Raw genomic sequence first — 16,493 nt, forward strand, 5'->3', positions numbered from 1 at the left:
AGGATCCTTTTCAGACCAGTCCATACTTTTGTAGTATTACTCAGACAGATCCTGTAAACTTCACCCACTAGATGAACATTACCAGAAGGATAAAAAAGTATCCTAACCATGTACTTAGATACAAACATTATGTAACCAAAAGGCGATCTTTGTATTTTATTTTTAGATAACATGGCATTATAATCAACGAAGCAATACAGACGACTAAGCTGTGGAAATGGACATGCTTCAGTATAAGCAGAAAACAAACCTATTAAGGGAGGTCAGCAAAGTGCGGATGGACAATGTGGCACATTACTGTGAGTAGTGAGTAAAGTGGTCAACAAAAGAAAGTAAAACAAACATATTGTCAAAAGTTACTACCTTTTAACGGTTTAACGTGAAGTGCTACGACATTATACACTCATCTAAGTGAAAATCGAAAATCTTCTTTTGTATTTCATTTACTTTAAAATAAACAACTTGATGTTTTCCTTCACTTTGTGTAACACAATTTCAATGTCAAACCTCATGTAATGCCAATTGCTATGGGCGGAAAGTTAGATAAAATTCAAAGAAAACAGTTCAATTAAAAATTTAAATGTATTTAAAATCATATTCTTGGCAGTTCCATTATTCTGGTGTCAGAATTTTGTTTGCATGTTCAAGCTTACAAAATTTTTGGGGGGCTATTGTAATGGAACTGACCAATAGAGCCCATTTTGTTATGAGATATTATACACTAATTAAAGTTGTTTTCAAAAAGCATTCGCTTAATATGATGTTAGGGTAGGTGTTGCGATTAATGCAAATTTGAAAGAGTGTATATTTAGATTACGACTTTTATTATTTCTGAAAGTTTGACCTATTTATATGTACAATTTTGTCACTCATATTATTATTGTCACTGAATTATCCTTTATCCTATTTGATATTTCATGTAACTTAAAAATGCAGTGTCAATAATGGATACAGAAATCGTAAGTTCTTTTTTGATATGACTGTGATCTCTGGTCAACAATGTGATTTGGGCCACTTGTGTTTTGGCTGCGGTCGAGAGCTGTTGTTTTTATGTGTGTTTCTTGACAAACGTGTGGTGTCCACAATGCACATGGTACTTTATTTTTGTGATTTGAGATTGTGAAATTTACTAAATAACTTTCGAGCTTAAAGTTCTAACAATAAATGTGTGTTTTTTCTAAACAAAAAATCGCAGAATTCTGCTTCATGATTTCGGTAGTCTGGTAATAGTCAAAACCCGTACCTCTTTCATCGCCTAGACAATGAAGCCACATGTACAACGGATATTCAACAGCATCAATATAAGTGACATCATGATCATTTGTACAAATTACTTTACATCATTAGCCACACCATAATGGTGTCTTTACGGAAATAACTTCGCATCATAGTAGAGAGGGTCCATGGTAAGTCCTCCAATTACGAACGTAACTGAATTGAAGGCATGCTCCTTGCAGTATCCTCCGATGTGGTACAACCTTGCCATGGGGGATGGTTAACAGTACCGCAACTGTAGACTGCTGAACTTGTGCAGTCGTGCACAATGAACAGTGCGGATGGTGTAACATGCAATTCAAACTGTAACCATAGCGTTGCAATTCATCTGCCATTGGTAGCTGACCCCATTTATGTAAAGATGGTTACAGTTCCATCTATTGGTCAAATTTTCTTTTTTTGGCTCCGCATCATTTCCCCTTGCATTAATAATATGCTGTTCAACTTTGACATCATTCTGAGCAATCGTTTTGTCTCTCAGTGTTTTGGACTTGGAACTTTAATTATGGACACCCTGTATTCTACTCTGCATGTAACTTGTGTAGCACATGGTATCAAGGGTGTAGCAGAGTCAGGAAGGCAAGAATTTTGTAAGGTACATTAATCTCCATGGAAAAGAAAGTTTTTGTTAAGGCACTACAAGGATAAAGGCATTCAAAGAACAACTTCCTGATGTCTCCTTGCCACCTGAAACTGTTGTTACCCACTGGGGCATGTGCTTAGCAGCAGCAGAATATTACACTATACATCTCCCAGCAGTCCAGAAGGTAACTGATATCTACCAGAGGACACCTCTGTAACTTCAACAAAACAATCACTCAAAAAGTTCCCTCAACCCAACAGGTCTTGGCTTATATGAGAACCAACTACACATTTATAGCAATAATTATTTCCAAATTAGAAGCCTTAGAAAGACGTATCTATGAGGACATTTCCTTGCCACAGGAAGTTAAAATGAAAATTAATGAAGCACCAGGTGAAGTGAGAGAAAAAATGCAAAAGGTTTAACAGAATACTGGCCTGAAGGACTTGTGTGCAGCAGCATTCTTGTACATACAGAAAATCCAGGTCCTCAATTTGCAGCATTCCTGTCCAACATGTATCGAAAGTGGAGTACATCCTGTCACATCCATTGATGTAGAACATTCATTTTTTCGTACATAAATACTGCCTGATAAGGCCTATAGTTTTTCTGTGAAAAACCTAGAATAGGTTTTAGTTATTTACTGTGAAGGCTAGTATGGTTTGAATGAAATCACTGGTTTATCTGGCATTTTTTAAATTACATCTTACCTGTATTTCAACATATGGCTATAGGTGTTTCATGGTGTACTTTTATCCTGGAAAAGCTAAAAATATTTGTGACCAGTTTGAACAGTAAAGTTGTATAATGTTTGCTTTGTTGTGCAACTGCGCAATTTTCATTTCCTTGTTTTTAAAGAACAACACTATTCAAAGTGTCAACACTGTGTATTTTACATTATGTTTAGTTTTCCTGCATAATACTTTTTTGGGCCTATTTTTGGTTTCATATAGCTTAAATGAGGTACTAAAAGAGCCCATTTTAGGCACATAAAATACAATTTTTACAACCTAAAAATCCACAGCCTTGTGAAGAGGCTCTTATGGAAACACAGAACAAGATGTGTGCTGAGTGACTGAATGACAGAATGGTGTCCACAGATGGTTAATGGAACTTCACTACTTTTCTTCTTTTATATTTTGGTCTCTGGTTCCATGAGCATGAAGCTATTCCTCTTTTTTAAATTTGAAAATCTCTCAAAACCAACTGTTTAAATAAGGATGGTGAAAAATGTAACTCTGTAGCATAGCATGGGCAATTCAGCAAGGACAAGGGTCTGGCAGTGTGTCTATGAGTTTGAGGACCATGGACACACGCTGAGGTGGTCTGAAGGAAAATGGCTGACAGTTTCCTAATATGAAAGTGGTGCCGAGAACTGCAGTTGGGCATGGAGAGGAATATCATGCAAAACAATAAATTTTGTACACAATGATTATCTTATTGCTGCAACATGTAACAGACAGATGGATGACATAATCCAGACAAACATTTAAGGAGCAAGCAGGACTAAAATGATGTGGAAGGTGAAGAAATCTTACGTGAAGAACAGCAAATGAAATAAAAACAGAGGACAAATTAAGTGTGGATATGGAACTGTTGGACTTCAGACAGTATAAAAATATGAATAAATCAACTAACTATGGATTTCTTAAGAGAAAAGTGAGCTTAGAGAAGAGAGGATGTGTGTGAGAGATGGAATTAGGTGGAGGAAAAAGAAGAAAACAACAGCACAAAGCAGAGCAGATATTCGCAAACTATAAAATAAGGATTGTCTTAGCTACGCAATGTAAACAAATATGTAGCAGGCAACGGTTAGCAAATGGGCACGAAAATAATTTCCAGAAGTCTGTAAGAATAAACGTAGCCTGTCTCACAAAGATGCTGTGACCAGCTTTGCTTCTGGAGGTTTAATTTTTGGAACTGATAATTTACACTGCAACAGAAAGGGAAAATGATTTCGTATTTCACTACATGAATATGATGTTGTTGTTGTTGTTGTTGTTGTTGTTGTTGTTGTTGTTGTGGTCTTCAGTCCTGAGACTGGTTTGATGCAGCTCTCCATGCTACCCTATCCTGTGCAAGCTTCTTCATCTCCCAGTACTTACTGCAACATACATCCTTCAGTATCTGCTTAGTGTATTCATCTCTTGGTCTCCCTCTACGATTTTTACCCTCAATGCTGCCCTCCAGTGCTAAAAATTTGTGAACCCTTGATGCCTCAGAACATGTCCTACCAACCAGACCCTTCTTCTTGTCAAGCTGTGTCACAAACTCCTCTTCTCCCCAATTCTATTCACTATCTCCTCATTAGTTACGTGATCTACCCATCTAATCTTCAGCATTCTTCTGTAGCACCACATTTTGAAAGCTTCTATTCTCTTCTTGTCCAAACTATTTATTGTCCATGTTTCACTTCCATACATTGCTACACTCCATACAAATACTTTCAGAAACGACTTCCTGACACTTAAATATATACGAATATGATAGAGAGAGAGTAATGTGTATGCATACCTACAATCTTGACTCCTTCACCTGTACGTAGCCGTACTACCTGCATCTTGCTGTTGTGGCCAGACTTCGCTGCCAATACATTTTCAACACGTGTCCACACACTCAGTACAGAGCCTGCCAGAACATTGTAGGTACGCCTTCGGAGGCCAACTTCACAGTCTAACCCGAGAGTCACATTTTTGCAGTTTCCACGCCTGAAACAATCACAAATGAAAGGTTAATTCTTCAATAATGTCAGACTAAATAACCAATTGCTTACTAAATTCACTGGTTTAACCAGGTCAAAAAACAGGTAGAGTAAGTAACAGTAGACTATGAACAATTTCAGCAATGCTACCTAAAAGTCATGAGAGATATCATATAAGCAGAACATTTCAATTTTTCATTCCTTTTACATGGCCAGTGCCTTTTTTTCCTTTGCTGTATTATGCACAGCTTGTTGCAAAGCTTTTGTACTAAAGTGAAAGTTATGGGGGAAACATATTGGGTAAGCCCTTCAGTTAAGGTCAAAAACACTGACCACTTTGATTAAACAATGGAAACTCCAGGTAGGAATATCAACATTGTATGAAAAGACAAATTGCTTCTTACTATAAAAAAGACACGTCAAGTTGCAGAGACACATGACTAAAATACACTCACAAAGCAAGCACACCTCATGTACACATGACCTTCAACCCCACCATCTCGGACTGGAATGCAACATCACATGGGCTGCAAGTAACAATCTGGAGGGTTGGGGAAGGTGAAGGAGAAGGGGAAGGGATAGTACTGTATGGGTGGGGAGAGAGACGAACACTGTCTGGTGGAGTGTGCAGGGATTAGACTGCCAACAAGCGCAGCATCAAGAGGTTGTGGGGCATGGACTTGGAGAAAAAAAGGAACAAAAAAGGAGAGGAGCAGTAAAAGACAGAAGGATGCACCGGCAGAGAGCTGCAAATAAATTGGGTAGGAGATGAGAATGGGGAGGAGATGATAGGCTAGAGGGGGTAGAAACTGTTGGATGGAGGGTGTGGAGACAGTATGTTACCGTAGGTTGAGTCCGAGATAATTACGGGAGTAGAGAATGTGTTGTAAGGATAATTCCCATCCGCACAGTTCAGAAAAGCTGGTGGTGGAGGGAAGGACCCAGAAGGCTCGAGTTGTGAAGCAGCCATTAAAATCAAATGAGTTATGTTCAGCTGCATATTGTGCCACAGGGTGGTCTGTTTTGCTCTTGGTCACAGTTTGGCAGTGGCCTTTCATCCTGGTGGACAGCTGGTCGGAAGTCGTACCAATATAAAAAGCTGTGCAATGATTGCAGCAGAGCTGGTAAATGACATGGCTGCTTTCACAGGTAGCCAGCCCCTGGTGGGGAAGGATAAACCTGTGACAGTACTGGAATAGGAAGTGCCGGGTGGATGGATTGGGCAAGTTTTGCACCTGGGTCTTCCACAGGGCTATGATCCTTGTGGCAAGGGGTTGGGATTGGGAGTGGCATGGGGATGGACTAGGATGTTCACGAGGCCGGATGAGCAACGGAGCACCACTTGACGAGGGGTGGCAAGTATCTCGCGTACGATGTCCGTCATTTCAGGGCACGATGATAGGTAATGAAAGCACTGGCAAGATTTCAACCATAACATAACCGGCAAGTTTATGTACATGACCTTAACCAAGTTTTCCCAGAAATTTGGCACCATAACAGCTGTTGAGGTGGGAGTATATAAAAGCACTTGATTACAAGGTTAACACTTATCTTCAGCAAAATTATTTCATATGTGAATACCACACAACACCATTTAGATTTCAAGTGTAATCCTGCAAATCTGGAATGAGGTCTCAAAGTGTTAGGCACTAATTAATCATTCTGCAAACAGACTTGCAAATAGCTGAAAAGTGAATAGGCTCCAGTTTTGAAAAAGAACAGGCACTCACCAGTAGGCATGGGAACACGTAGTGACTGAGGCGTCATACTGTTGTGTCCAGTGGGACTGTGCATCATCCGTAGAAACCTTTTTGTACTTTTTCTCTAATTCCCCTAATGTCTCTTGGCGCAGCTATCACAGAAAGTACATATTAATAGTTATGTTAATTTTTCAAATAAAATGTTTCTAATTTATTTCAGACCACAGTATACCTGTAATCCAGTATTGGGCCTGTAAATGGTGTAGAATTGATCTTTTGCCTTCTTGTCATTTTCCTTCTTTCCTTTAGGGGTCCCTACTGCAACAGCCAAAATTGCCGTCTGCTTATTGTTCCTTATCTGTAATGATAAAGAGCAGGATGTGAATGAAATGCAACATATAAAAGTGGAGTGCACATTAAACATGATACTATTGTTACAACAGAGCACTGACCCTGTTTTACATTAGTTATTTTGTTAGTATTCCAAGCAGTAATATCCTTTCACAAACCCGAACAGATGCTCATCTTAAATACTTGTATATATTTCAGACCTAAGTTTTATCAGTTAATTCTGATATGTTGTTCAAAGAACAGACTCAGATTTGGATTTTCTCTCTCATGTAGGCTACAGCCTATATAATAATAACCAAACAACATCCGAAACCCAAAATCGATAATTCTCATAGATTCTTACATAAGGCATGAAATGAGACCTGGTATTACTTGACATAATGCAAGTTATGTTCATGTTACACTATTTGGAGAAATATTATTCAAGCTGCTTATAAGTTGTCTGTTAACTACTTTCACATTCCATAGATCATTCTGCACGATATATTGTAATGATGTGGAACATTCACAACAAAAATTAATTTGTGCTATGGCTACGTGCTGGACACTTACAAGTTTTTTTTAAATTAATTATTTATTTGTTTGTTTTCAATATACAGATGTGAGTTAGTAATTTCCATCCACCACTATTTCAACATTACAATAATAGAAATTCTTCTACAGAACAAAAGGGGTTGTCATTTTACTTTTTCTGTCTGTCAGACACTTTATATCAATAATTTTAGTTGCGGCATTGTGCACATCTTCTTGTACTAAAGACAACCTTAATGTGAAATAATGAATGCCATTTTTTCTTTCTGATATTATAATTATGAAGTTCACTGTTCCTTTTGAACTTTAGTGGATTATTTACAACAAACATCATGAGGGAATAAATGAACTCTGAAGCAGAAGTCAAAACACCTAACTCTAGATATCTATGAGATAATTGTGGGTGAACATCACATATTATTCTTACAGCACCTCTTTCCACAATGAAGAGTTTCTTTCTTAAAGATGAGTTACACTAGAACATTATTCCATATGACATTATAGAACAAAAACATGCAAAATATATCAAATTACAGATTTCCATCTCCCCAAGATTTGCAATGATTCTCAGTGCAAATGTGGCTGAACTAAGTTGTTTCGGGAGTTCCAAAATGTGCTTTTTCCAGTTTAAATTCTCATTGATATGGACACCTAAGAATTTTGAAGTTTCCATTTATTTATTATTTTCTCTTTGCGTGTTGCACTTATCATTGGTGTAGCACACCTAGATGTGCAGAACTGAATATGTTGTCTCTTTTTAAAATTGCAGGTGAGACAATTTGCAGAAAACCATCAATGGTATTTTTGAGAACACTGTTTACCATTTCTTCTGTTTCTGTGTGTATGCTTGGACTGATTACAATACCAGTGTCATCTGCACAAAGAACTAATTCTGCTAGTATGTTAGATGGAAGATTGTTTACATGTATGAGAAAACAACAGTCGACCCCCGACTGAGCCTTGGGGAAGCCCTTACATGATTTCTCCCGTCAGAATTACGTCCCTAGACTATATTGGCTGAATTAATAAGTACAGCTTTCTACATTCTTTTGGTTAGAATACTTTGATTCACACAATCTAACGCTTTAGATAGGTCACAGAAAATACCAACAGTCGCTATTTTATTATTGCTCATAAAATTTGGTGACAGAACATGTAAATGGCATTCTAAGTACAACAACTCTTCTGCAATACCATCAAAACAAGATGAGCTTTCATTTTTGAGAGAATGTATAATATTCTTAATTTCAGAAAAAAGTAGTTTATGATACATTTAATGAATTTTATGAGAGTTACTTTTTCAACATACTGCTGTGATTTTTCTCTTGAACTGTTACTCCCTATGCTTTCTACTATATCTAAGAAATGATTATTAAATATGTTTGCTACTTGTGACCCGTCATTTATAGTCCTTCCATTCAGTTCAGAAGTGATGTTATCCTATTCTGTGGCTGTATGTCCTGTCTCTCATTTCACTACATTCCACTTAAGAGATCTGTTCAAAAAATTTGGGAACATTAGAAATTTCGCACCAGTGGTGTGTTGGAGCGAAATGTGGTTGGCATCCTTACACACGTCTGTGTTTAATATGTACTGGCGGAAGTTTCATTGTTGTGTCTGTCAGTTATTTTTCAGTGCTGTATTGAGTAGAACGTTGTGTTGTAGAGTTTGCAAATTTCGAGATGAAGAGTTAGAGGGGCACCTTCTGTCTGAAACTCAAGAAAATCTTTACAGACACATACCAATGATGCAGGAAGCCTACGATAATGAGTGCTTAAGCCATACTCGGTGTTACGAATGGTTCAAACGGAAGTGGCCAGACAGAAGTTGAAGATGACCATCATCCAGGGCCTCCATTCGAAGTCTGCTAACAACGCTCATGTCAGGAATGTAAATGAAACAGTGCATACCAATCGAAGATTGACTGTATGAGAGATTGCAGTGGAATGTAACATTCCAGCTGGATCATAACGTGAAATCCTGACACAGCATCTTGGAATGCATTGTGTTGCCGCCAAGTTCATCCCAAGGCTCATAAGTCAAGACCAGAAAGACCTTCGCATCGCAATCTGTGAAGAGCTTTAGGATCACCCATTAGAAACCCCATTGAAAGGATGAAGACCATCAACGACAGAGGAGATAAAAGAAAATTCGCAGATGGCGCATCACGTGATCCAGCAAGAGGCATATCAAGCCTACTTCTGAAAGTGGAAACAGCTTTGGGAGCAGTGCATCAATTGTAGAAGAGAGTATTTCGAAGGAGACCATGCACAATAAGTAAAAGATAAGTGCAGAAAAGATTTGTGGACAAAGTTCCAGAATTTTTTGAACAGGTCTCACAGCCTTTAGTCTGTTGTCGAAATTATCGGTTTCTCACTTTATGTGCATGTTCCTCAATTTTTTAATAACCAATTCATGTACTGTACACAATTCTTGAAAACATTTGTTCCGGAGTTATTTATTATTCTAAGTGATTTCCACTGAGAAGTATCCATATTACAAGGCACTATGTTATTCATCCTAACTGTATATCATGATCAGAGGGAGCATTTGTTACTGGGTGAACAATTATTTTCTTGCTTTGAGCTTCACCAAAGAAAATGTCAATTACGGTCCAACCGTCTTTATCCATTTACGTTGTAAAGTTAATTATGGAGATCAAATTGTAGGATCCAAATAAGGTTTCCAGATAATTTTTCCTATCAGAATCCTTTAGAAAATCTACACAGACGTCACCACGGGCTATTAACAGCTGCCGGTACAGTACAGTAAGGAATCCAGATTCCTTGCAAACAGTTTAAATTTCCCATTGGGGATCTATACAGAGTCACAATTGAAAGTGAACTATTTTTCAGAATTAATTGACAAGCACAAACTTCTGTGTGACGATCACTACAAAATCTACTTGATTCAATATTTTTGAACATGTGTTCTTTCTTAATGTATGTACCAACTCCTCCTTTTCCCACACTAGTTCTGCACGAGTAAGCTGCTACAATGTAATCTTTTATATGTAACTTATCTAACCTGGTGGTTATGTGGCACTCAGACAGGCACAGGATCTCTCTCATTTCAGAGCTCTCTAAATTTTCCAAACAATCAAGAAGCTCTTCTTGAGCATTTCATGGGGCTTTTTTGTTATTTTGACTTCTTCCAAAACAGGGTGCCTGAAGCCCAATTCTAACCCAAAAATGTTGCCCCCTGACACCAGTAACCACAGGGATCTCGCTTTATGTGGTGATTGCCCCCCCCCCCCCCCCCCCCCTCCTCCCAATATTATTTGCAAGAAGCTCAACCAACCTATCTTTCCCCCTCCTATTCAGGTGTAGGCCGTGCCTAGTATACCCCACCTCCCAAACTGCAGCAACAGTCACTGCACTCATATGAGATTTTATGTCAGTCAGCAGCAACCTGTTCATCGCCACGTACACACTGCTCACAGCAGTGTTAACCCAGGTCTGGTCATAGTGCTGCAGAACCCCCATAAATCTCTCATTTCTGCAAGTAGCTGCTATTCCTATTGCATCCAAGCTGCCCCTAATGCTGTAATTACTGTTCTTAGTGTGGCTGTTGCCTGCTCCCTTTACTACAATAACCAATCCTCTTTGCTAACATCTCTGCACAAATTCCCTATACCCTCTGTCACATGGCTCAGGTATAGCGTCCCCAGTGCCAAATTTTTATCATGTAGCCGTAAAATAATAATTTCTCTGTGTAGGTTTAGGTTGCAAAGAAATAATTTATGACAGAATGATCTAAAGAGACGACAAGTTACACTCTTTTGTTAATTTTTTAGTCGACCTTACTTCTTCACTTGTCTTTATGGTGACAGATGGACATCTTGCGAGTGCTGGCAAATGTAAGCATATTTGTATGAGTTAAGCATATAATATACTGATTTAATATTATTGTGTACTTTTAATTTGTAAGAGGTGATCCCGATTTCATGTCCGCCTTCCTTGAATTAACCTGCATTCAAGTAATTCACAGCTCAACAATCGCAGCGGCCGATGCAGCCAACAACGCCATTACGTGGCGATATTAACTTATGAAAAATTAGCGGAAGCGGAAAACTCGCCCGCTATTAGCATAATATTAATTTTCCTCCACAGCCGCACGAAGTTGCAGAAATACTTAGCTTTAAGATTCTTATTTTCAGTACCATAGCCGAGACCCAGAGCCAGGACTCTGACTACAATACAATGGTTAACGGAGGTAAGAAAAATACTCTCGCGCGTGTGTGGGCCGCAATTTTAATTAATAACTAAAGATTTCTTGCTTTAAAGTGAACTGACTAGCCGAGGAAATTAATATGAAAAGTTTATTACATTGTTCAACTTAAATATCATTTTTATTAAGGCCCACCACGTAAGTCGGCAACAATCAAAAAATAATAATAACAATAATAATAATAATAATATATTAAATTACAACGGACGTGAGACAGGCTAGCATTTGCCTTCACAATACTTGTGACCTGGTACCCTGCTCCTAATTTGTCCTTTCCCCACAGTCTATAAATACCACCCCCTCTCTGACTATCTTAAGGCAACATCCGCTTTTATCGCACATTGCAACACACATTACATGCTTCAAAATAGAATTAAATTGTCTAACACACTGTACAATACAGCAATTTTCATTGTTTATGAGCTGCAAAAATTAGGCCTACAGATTAGTACTTCAGGTGTATGATACAACGTAAAAAATTAATTAGTTTCGCCTACAACAAGAACTCGGCACTCACTCAACTGCAATATCAGGTAATTAACTTAATCACAATAGAATGTAACTTTAGTGTACACAAACTGTATGTAAACAATCTGATGGGCACTGGGCATTCGGTTTTAGCAATTTCAACTGTTTCTCAACATTCAACTGTAAATTATCTATAGAGCTCATCTTGATAGTAGTGGGGGAATTAAATCAGGCCAGTACTTCTGGATCATCCTTCGTGAAGGAACATTTAAAAATGGAGCACTTCTACTTCGCTCTACAATTACTTCAGTACACTGACAGCCTTTACGCATGACTACAATTTCTTTGTGTTTTGTCGGATCTCTCTTGAAAATGTGAAAGGCCCCTCCCAGCATATCACAATAACTACTTCTCTTTTCTCTCAACTGAGCTATATACCAGCCATTAGCAGTAGTTTAACCACAGTTTTTAAAAACTGATAATTTATACAGAATAATATTCATATAATTAATACACTTTGAAATATTAAGTATTTTAAAATTTGCAATTCATAAACTCAATAACAGTCAGTTTTAATGCTAGGTTAAAAATGCAGAATTCCAAGAGATTTTAAGAAATCCCTTAAATTCCCTGTGAGTTTCTCATTTTTTCCAGGTGACATGTAATTCCCTGAGAATTTCAGATTTTCCAGAAGAATCAGTACCACGTAGCAAGTCAGTCTGAATATTACCTGCTAGTCGGCATGTTCTTCACTATGAACACTTATTTTAAAGTTATATTTTGCGCACGATTAAATGAGTCTACTGGACTTCATTTTGCACTGAAGATGACCACTCTGTGATTGAAATTGACACACAATACTAACAAAACTGTTCAAAATTTATAGAACTGTCACTGGAGTTTCCCGTGTTTGCAATACTTGTTGTGTGGTCACGGTGCATAAATTTCCTAGTGGAATCCAACTCCCCTAAACGTTTAGACAGACATGAGCTATGCTGTCTTTTAATATTTGGCATATAAATGTGTACGTAAAATCTATACTACTATACAAAGAAAAATAGTCGTCTCGAAAAGATCTTGATCTATTTATGTGAAATTGTTACACGCTGCTCTAATAAATCTTCTGACAAACAAAGGCTAAATAATTTTTCAAGGAACAATGTACAAGTTTTCTGTTGACACAAACTGTGAGAAAGAAAATGATGTGGTGAGAAAATGTGTCGTTTCGTTTTCTTTCTTGCAGTCAGTTTTAACTAAAATAGCAGGACATTTAAATCATTAGACAGACTGACTGTTCTTATATATTCTTTCTCCTTGCATACAATTTTAAATAAAAATTGTATACTTAACATTTTGCCATTTTGGTTTCTTCCTCGCACTCAGTTCTCACAGAAAATAGGACACTTGTATTTACGGCTTATCAGTTTACGATTAGAACACTACTACTGAATCTGTATCATCCGAAACTTTGTAATGCTACCTGCCTGCAGAGAAAAACTATGCGAAATACTGTCAATCCTCACAGATCCAGCAGGAGGAGATGTCTCTCATACCCCGGTCACCAATAATTCCAACCAATTAAGGATTTGTTGGCAATAACAATAAACAAAGCTCAAGGTCAGAGAGAGAGAGAGAGAGAGAGAGAGAGATAGAGATGGTTGGTTGGTTGGGGAAAGAGACCAGACAGCGTGGTCATCGGTCTCATCGAATTATTTTCATTTGTAAGGCTATCGCCATTCCCTCCTCCTTAGGCAACCATGGCAACTGCTATGCAGCACTTTATCAATCCCTTCACTGCAGATTCACCGAGATTCGGTGCCAGGCAGTAACCGTAAACAGACCCTGCACAGATACTGAGCGTTTCATTAACTTGCACCCCCATATGCACAATCTCCCTTAAGAAGCCACTTCCTGTAAAGCTGTCGCAAGTGAGCCTTAAAGTGCCTACTCGCAACAACATCTGTTACTAGAAATTGTGGGGTCATGCCACCAGGAATTATCATCAATTCTGTCTAGTTTACTCCTTAACTTCCTGGGCAAGTTGTCCACTGAAAAAAATCCGGCACTAATATAATCCATGTGTTAACCAAGGAACCTGATATTCTGTTCCAGACAACCTTCAACCAATCTAGCGTGAAGTCACTGGTCGTCTATCCCTTTTCTTGGCAACTGAAGATAAGGGACATAGGCAGTTTCTCTTTCGATAGGGTTTTCCTGCAAAGAATCGCATACAGGGGCAGCTTCCTTCTATCTGCCTGTGCACCGAGGATTACTGCTGTTATTTTGGCTGTATCACAGATATAACTTCCAATAGGAAGAATTTTAATGGCCTTCACACTGACAGTAACATCGGGCAGCATATCAAAATAAACTGGCAATAGATCGGCGTTACCCAAAAGGTCTAGCAAATAGTCATGCAGTTTTCTTAATATTGATTATATGATGCAGGCAGGCAAATATTTATTGCCAAACATAGTGGGTATTCCCCAGCTCGAGTCATTCTGTGTCGTAATGTAACCCCCCCCCCCCCCCCCCTTTTCCTTGTCGTCACACATTATCCAGTACTCGCTTCAAATTGCACGACACATGCTGTTGGAAAATTCCTCTTTATCTCCAGCACCTTATTTCTTGAGGCATTGGTAAGACTTCAATGTGCTTCTCTCACATGTACTGAACAACTAGCTGCTCCAATTAATGGAATGTTTCCTGCTTCAATCCGCTGGAAGTTTGACGAGTACAACTGGTGTTCTCGAATTTATTCTTCTTCTGATGACACCTATGGCCATTTGCTACTGTGACACCAAATTTTCTTTCAGCTGCAAAGTTAGTTGTGGCCCATACTTCATGAATCACCATTAACTTAATGGAAGACAGGGAAAGACAACGTGGGGAGAATATGTACTGCAGAAACAGGAAGCAACAAAGAAAGAAGACAGGTTGGAAGCTGTTAAGTGATCCTCGTTGGTCAAGTAGAAGTTAAAAAATCATCATCATAAATAATATCATCTTCATTTGTACGGTTACTTCCATCCCTTCCTTCCGAGCCAAATGCAGCATCAGTGTTGTACCGTCAGCGTGTAACAACTGTAAACCATGAATTCGTAGATCCACATTTGTCAAACAAGTCACTGCCGTTATTTTGAACCAGTATTTATTGCTAGAATTTACCGTTCTTACATTACTGACAATCTAAGCAAAGGAATGACAATAAATCCTACTCTTGGCTTCCTACTGCAGAATCAACAGAGAACAGACAGCTTTGGGATAACATCACACTTTATCATTTGCTGTCTACCTTGAAGTAGCAGCTTTAATGCCATTGTTCAAGCTGATGTTTCATTTGTCGGGCAGCATTTAGAGCATTCCGAGTGAACATATTTATGGTAAAATCAGTTTGTCTCACGTAGAAATGTATGAAATTGTGAAGTACCTGTCCATTTGTCAAATCAATTCAATTCCAACTGCAACTGGATTTGGGCGAGCTGCAGTTCTGATGTTCATAAAAAGCTAGGTATACGGGTCGCATTCTCACAGTCAGCAGCATGTTGAAATGTGTTGCCCGCTCGGCACTCCTCTCCCAACAACCACCCTAGTGTTCGGCTGAGCCAGTGTCACTGCTGACACCCCCAACCTTCTGACATAGTCAAATTAAATCTGTCTATAAACTTAATTACAAAAGCTTCACATCAAAATGTAAGATGACCACTATATTTAGTTGTTACACAGCGTAAAAAAATGTTGGCATCTTCGACAGTAGCTCAATCTGTGAATGTAAGACCACCTCGTGTTTTTCCAGTGAGCTATTCGGGGAAAAAACCTCAGCTTATAAATAGGTAAATACAGTATTTCTGTCATAAGCTGGCTTCCAACCTACATGTTACCATTAACTGCCACAGAAAGCATTTAGTACTGTGTTGCAGGTTATTTCATCACAACTACCAACTACAGAACTGTAATTAGCCCGTCAACTGCTGTGAGGTCAGCGGAGTCTCCTCTGATGAAGACTATACAACTGGTGAACACAGCCACTAGTCGGCAAAGATTGTCTCTCAAGTTCTCGGTTACATCAGGGGATGAGTCCAGTGATTGATAAAAAAGGCTGTTCGCAAGTTAGTGCCAACCCAGATACTGACTCCTGCCCATCCCTTGCTGCTGTTTCATAAGGAGTCCCATCGTTCGCTGTACAATTGAACTTTTCTTAGACAAAGGAATTTCTCTGCTAAAGATTTTTTACGTGGCGCTAAAAAGGAATATTACACACTGTCGTCATATGCTTTGTCAAAGTTCAAGATGGCGGACAACAACAATTTGATGTTATGCACTGCAGTTGCTTGTACCACAATTGCATTATGCCTGCATCTGGAAAGAAAGGAAACACACTCAGGTGAAGCTGTGGGTATTATGGCGAGATAGAAAAAGATTCAGCAAAACTTGCTGTGAGAGCTGCAAGTGGAGGACGTCAAGTCTTTCATAAATTACTTTCCAATGGATGAGAGTGCACTTCGGTATTTTCTTAGTAAAGTTGCTTCTCATATTACAAAACAGAATACTCACTTCAGAAATGCTATTCGTGCAGAAGGCGAGATTTGATGAAGTTCCCTATTACATTGTCAAAATTCTTTGACATAAATTTTTGAAGTCTCAACTTTGACAA

At 38.5% G+C, this 16,493-nt stretch overlaps 1 protein-coding gene across 2 annotated transcripts in view; it reads right to left on the minus strand.

The window, feature by feature from the left end:
- Positions 1 to 16,493, minus strand: part of LOC126419189 (protein strawberry notch) — a 299,812-nt gene that overhangs the window by 44,879 nt on the left and 238,440 nt on the right. For both annotated transcript variants that reach the window (XM_050086323.1, XM_050086324.1), the window contains 3 exons: positions 6,492 to 6,617; positions 6,290 to 6,411; positions 4,373 to 4,566 (listed from right to left, as the gene is read on the minus strand). In XM_050086323.1, coding sequence (XP_049942280.1) covers positions 4,373 to 4,566; positions 6,290 to 6,411; positions 6,492 to 6,617 — 442 coding nt within the window. The remainder of the gene's footprint in view (positions 1 to 4,372; positions 4,567 to 6,289; positions 6,412 to 6,491; positions 6,618 to 16,493) is intronic.

The sequence above is a fragment of the Schistocerca serialis genome, chromosome 9 (assembly GCF_023864345.2).
Source record: "Schistocerca serialis cubense isolate TAMUIC-IGC-003099 chromosome 9, iqSchSeri2.2, whole genome shotgun sequence".
In the NCBI taxonomy this organism is placed as follows: Eukaryota; Metazoa; Arthropoda; class Insecta; order Orthoptera; family Acrididae; genus Schistocerca; species Schistocerca serialis.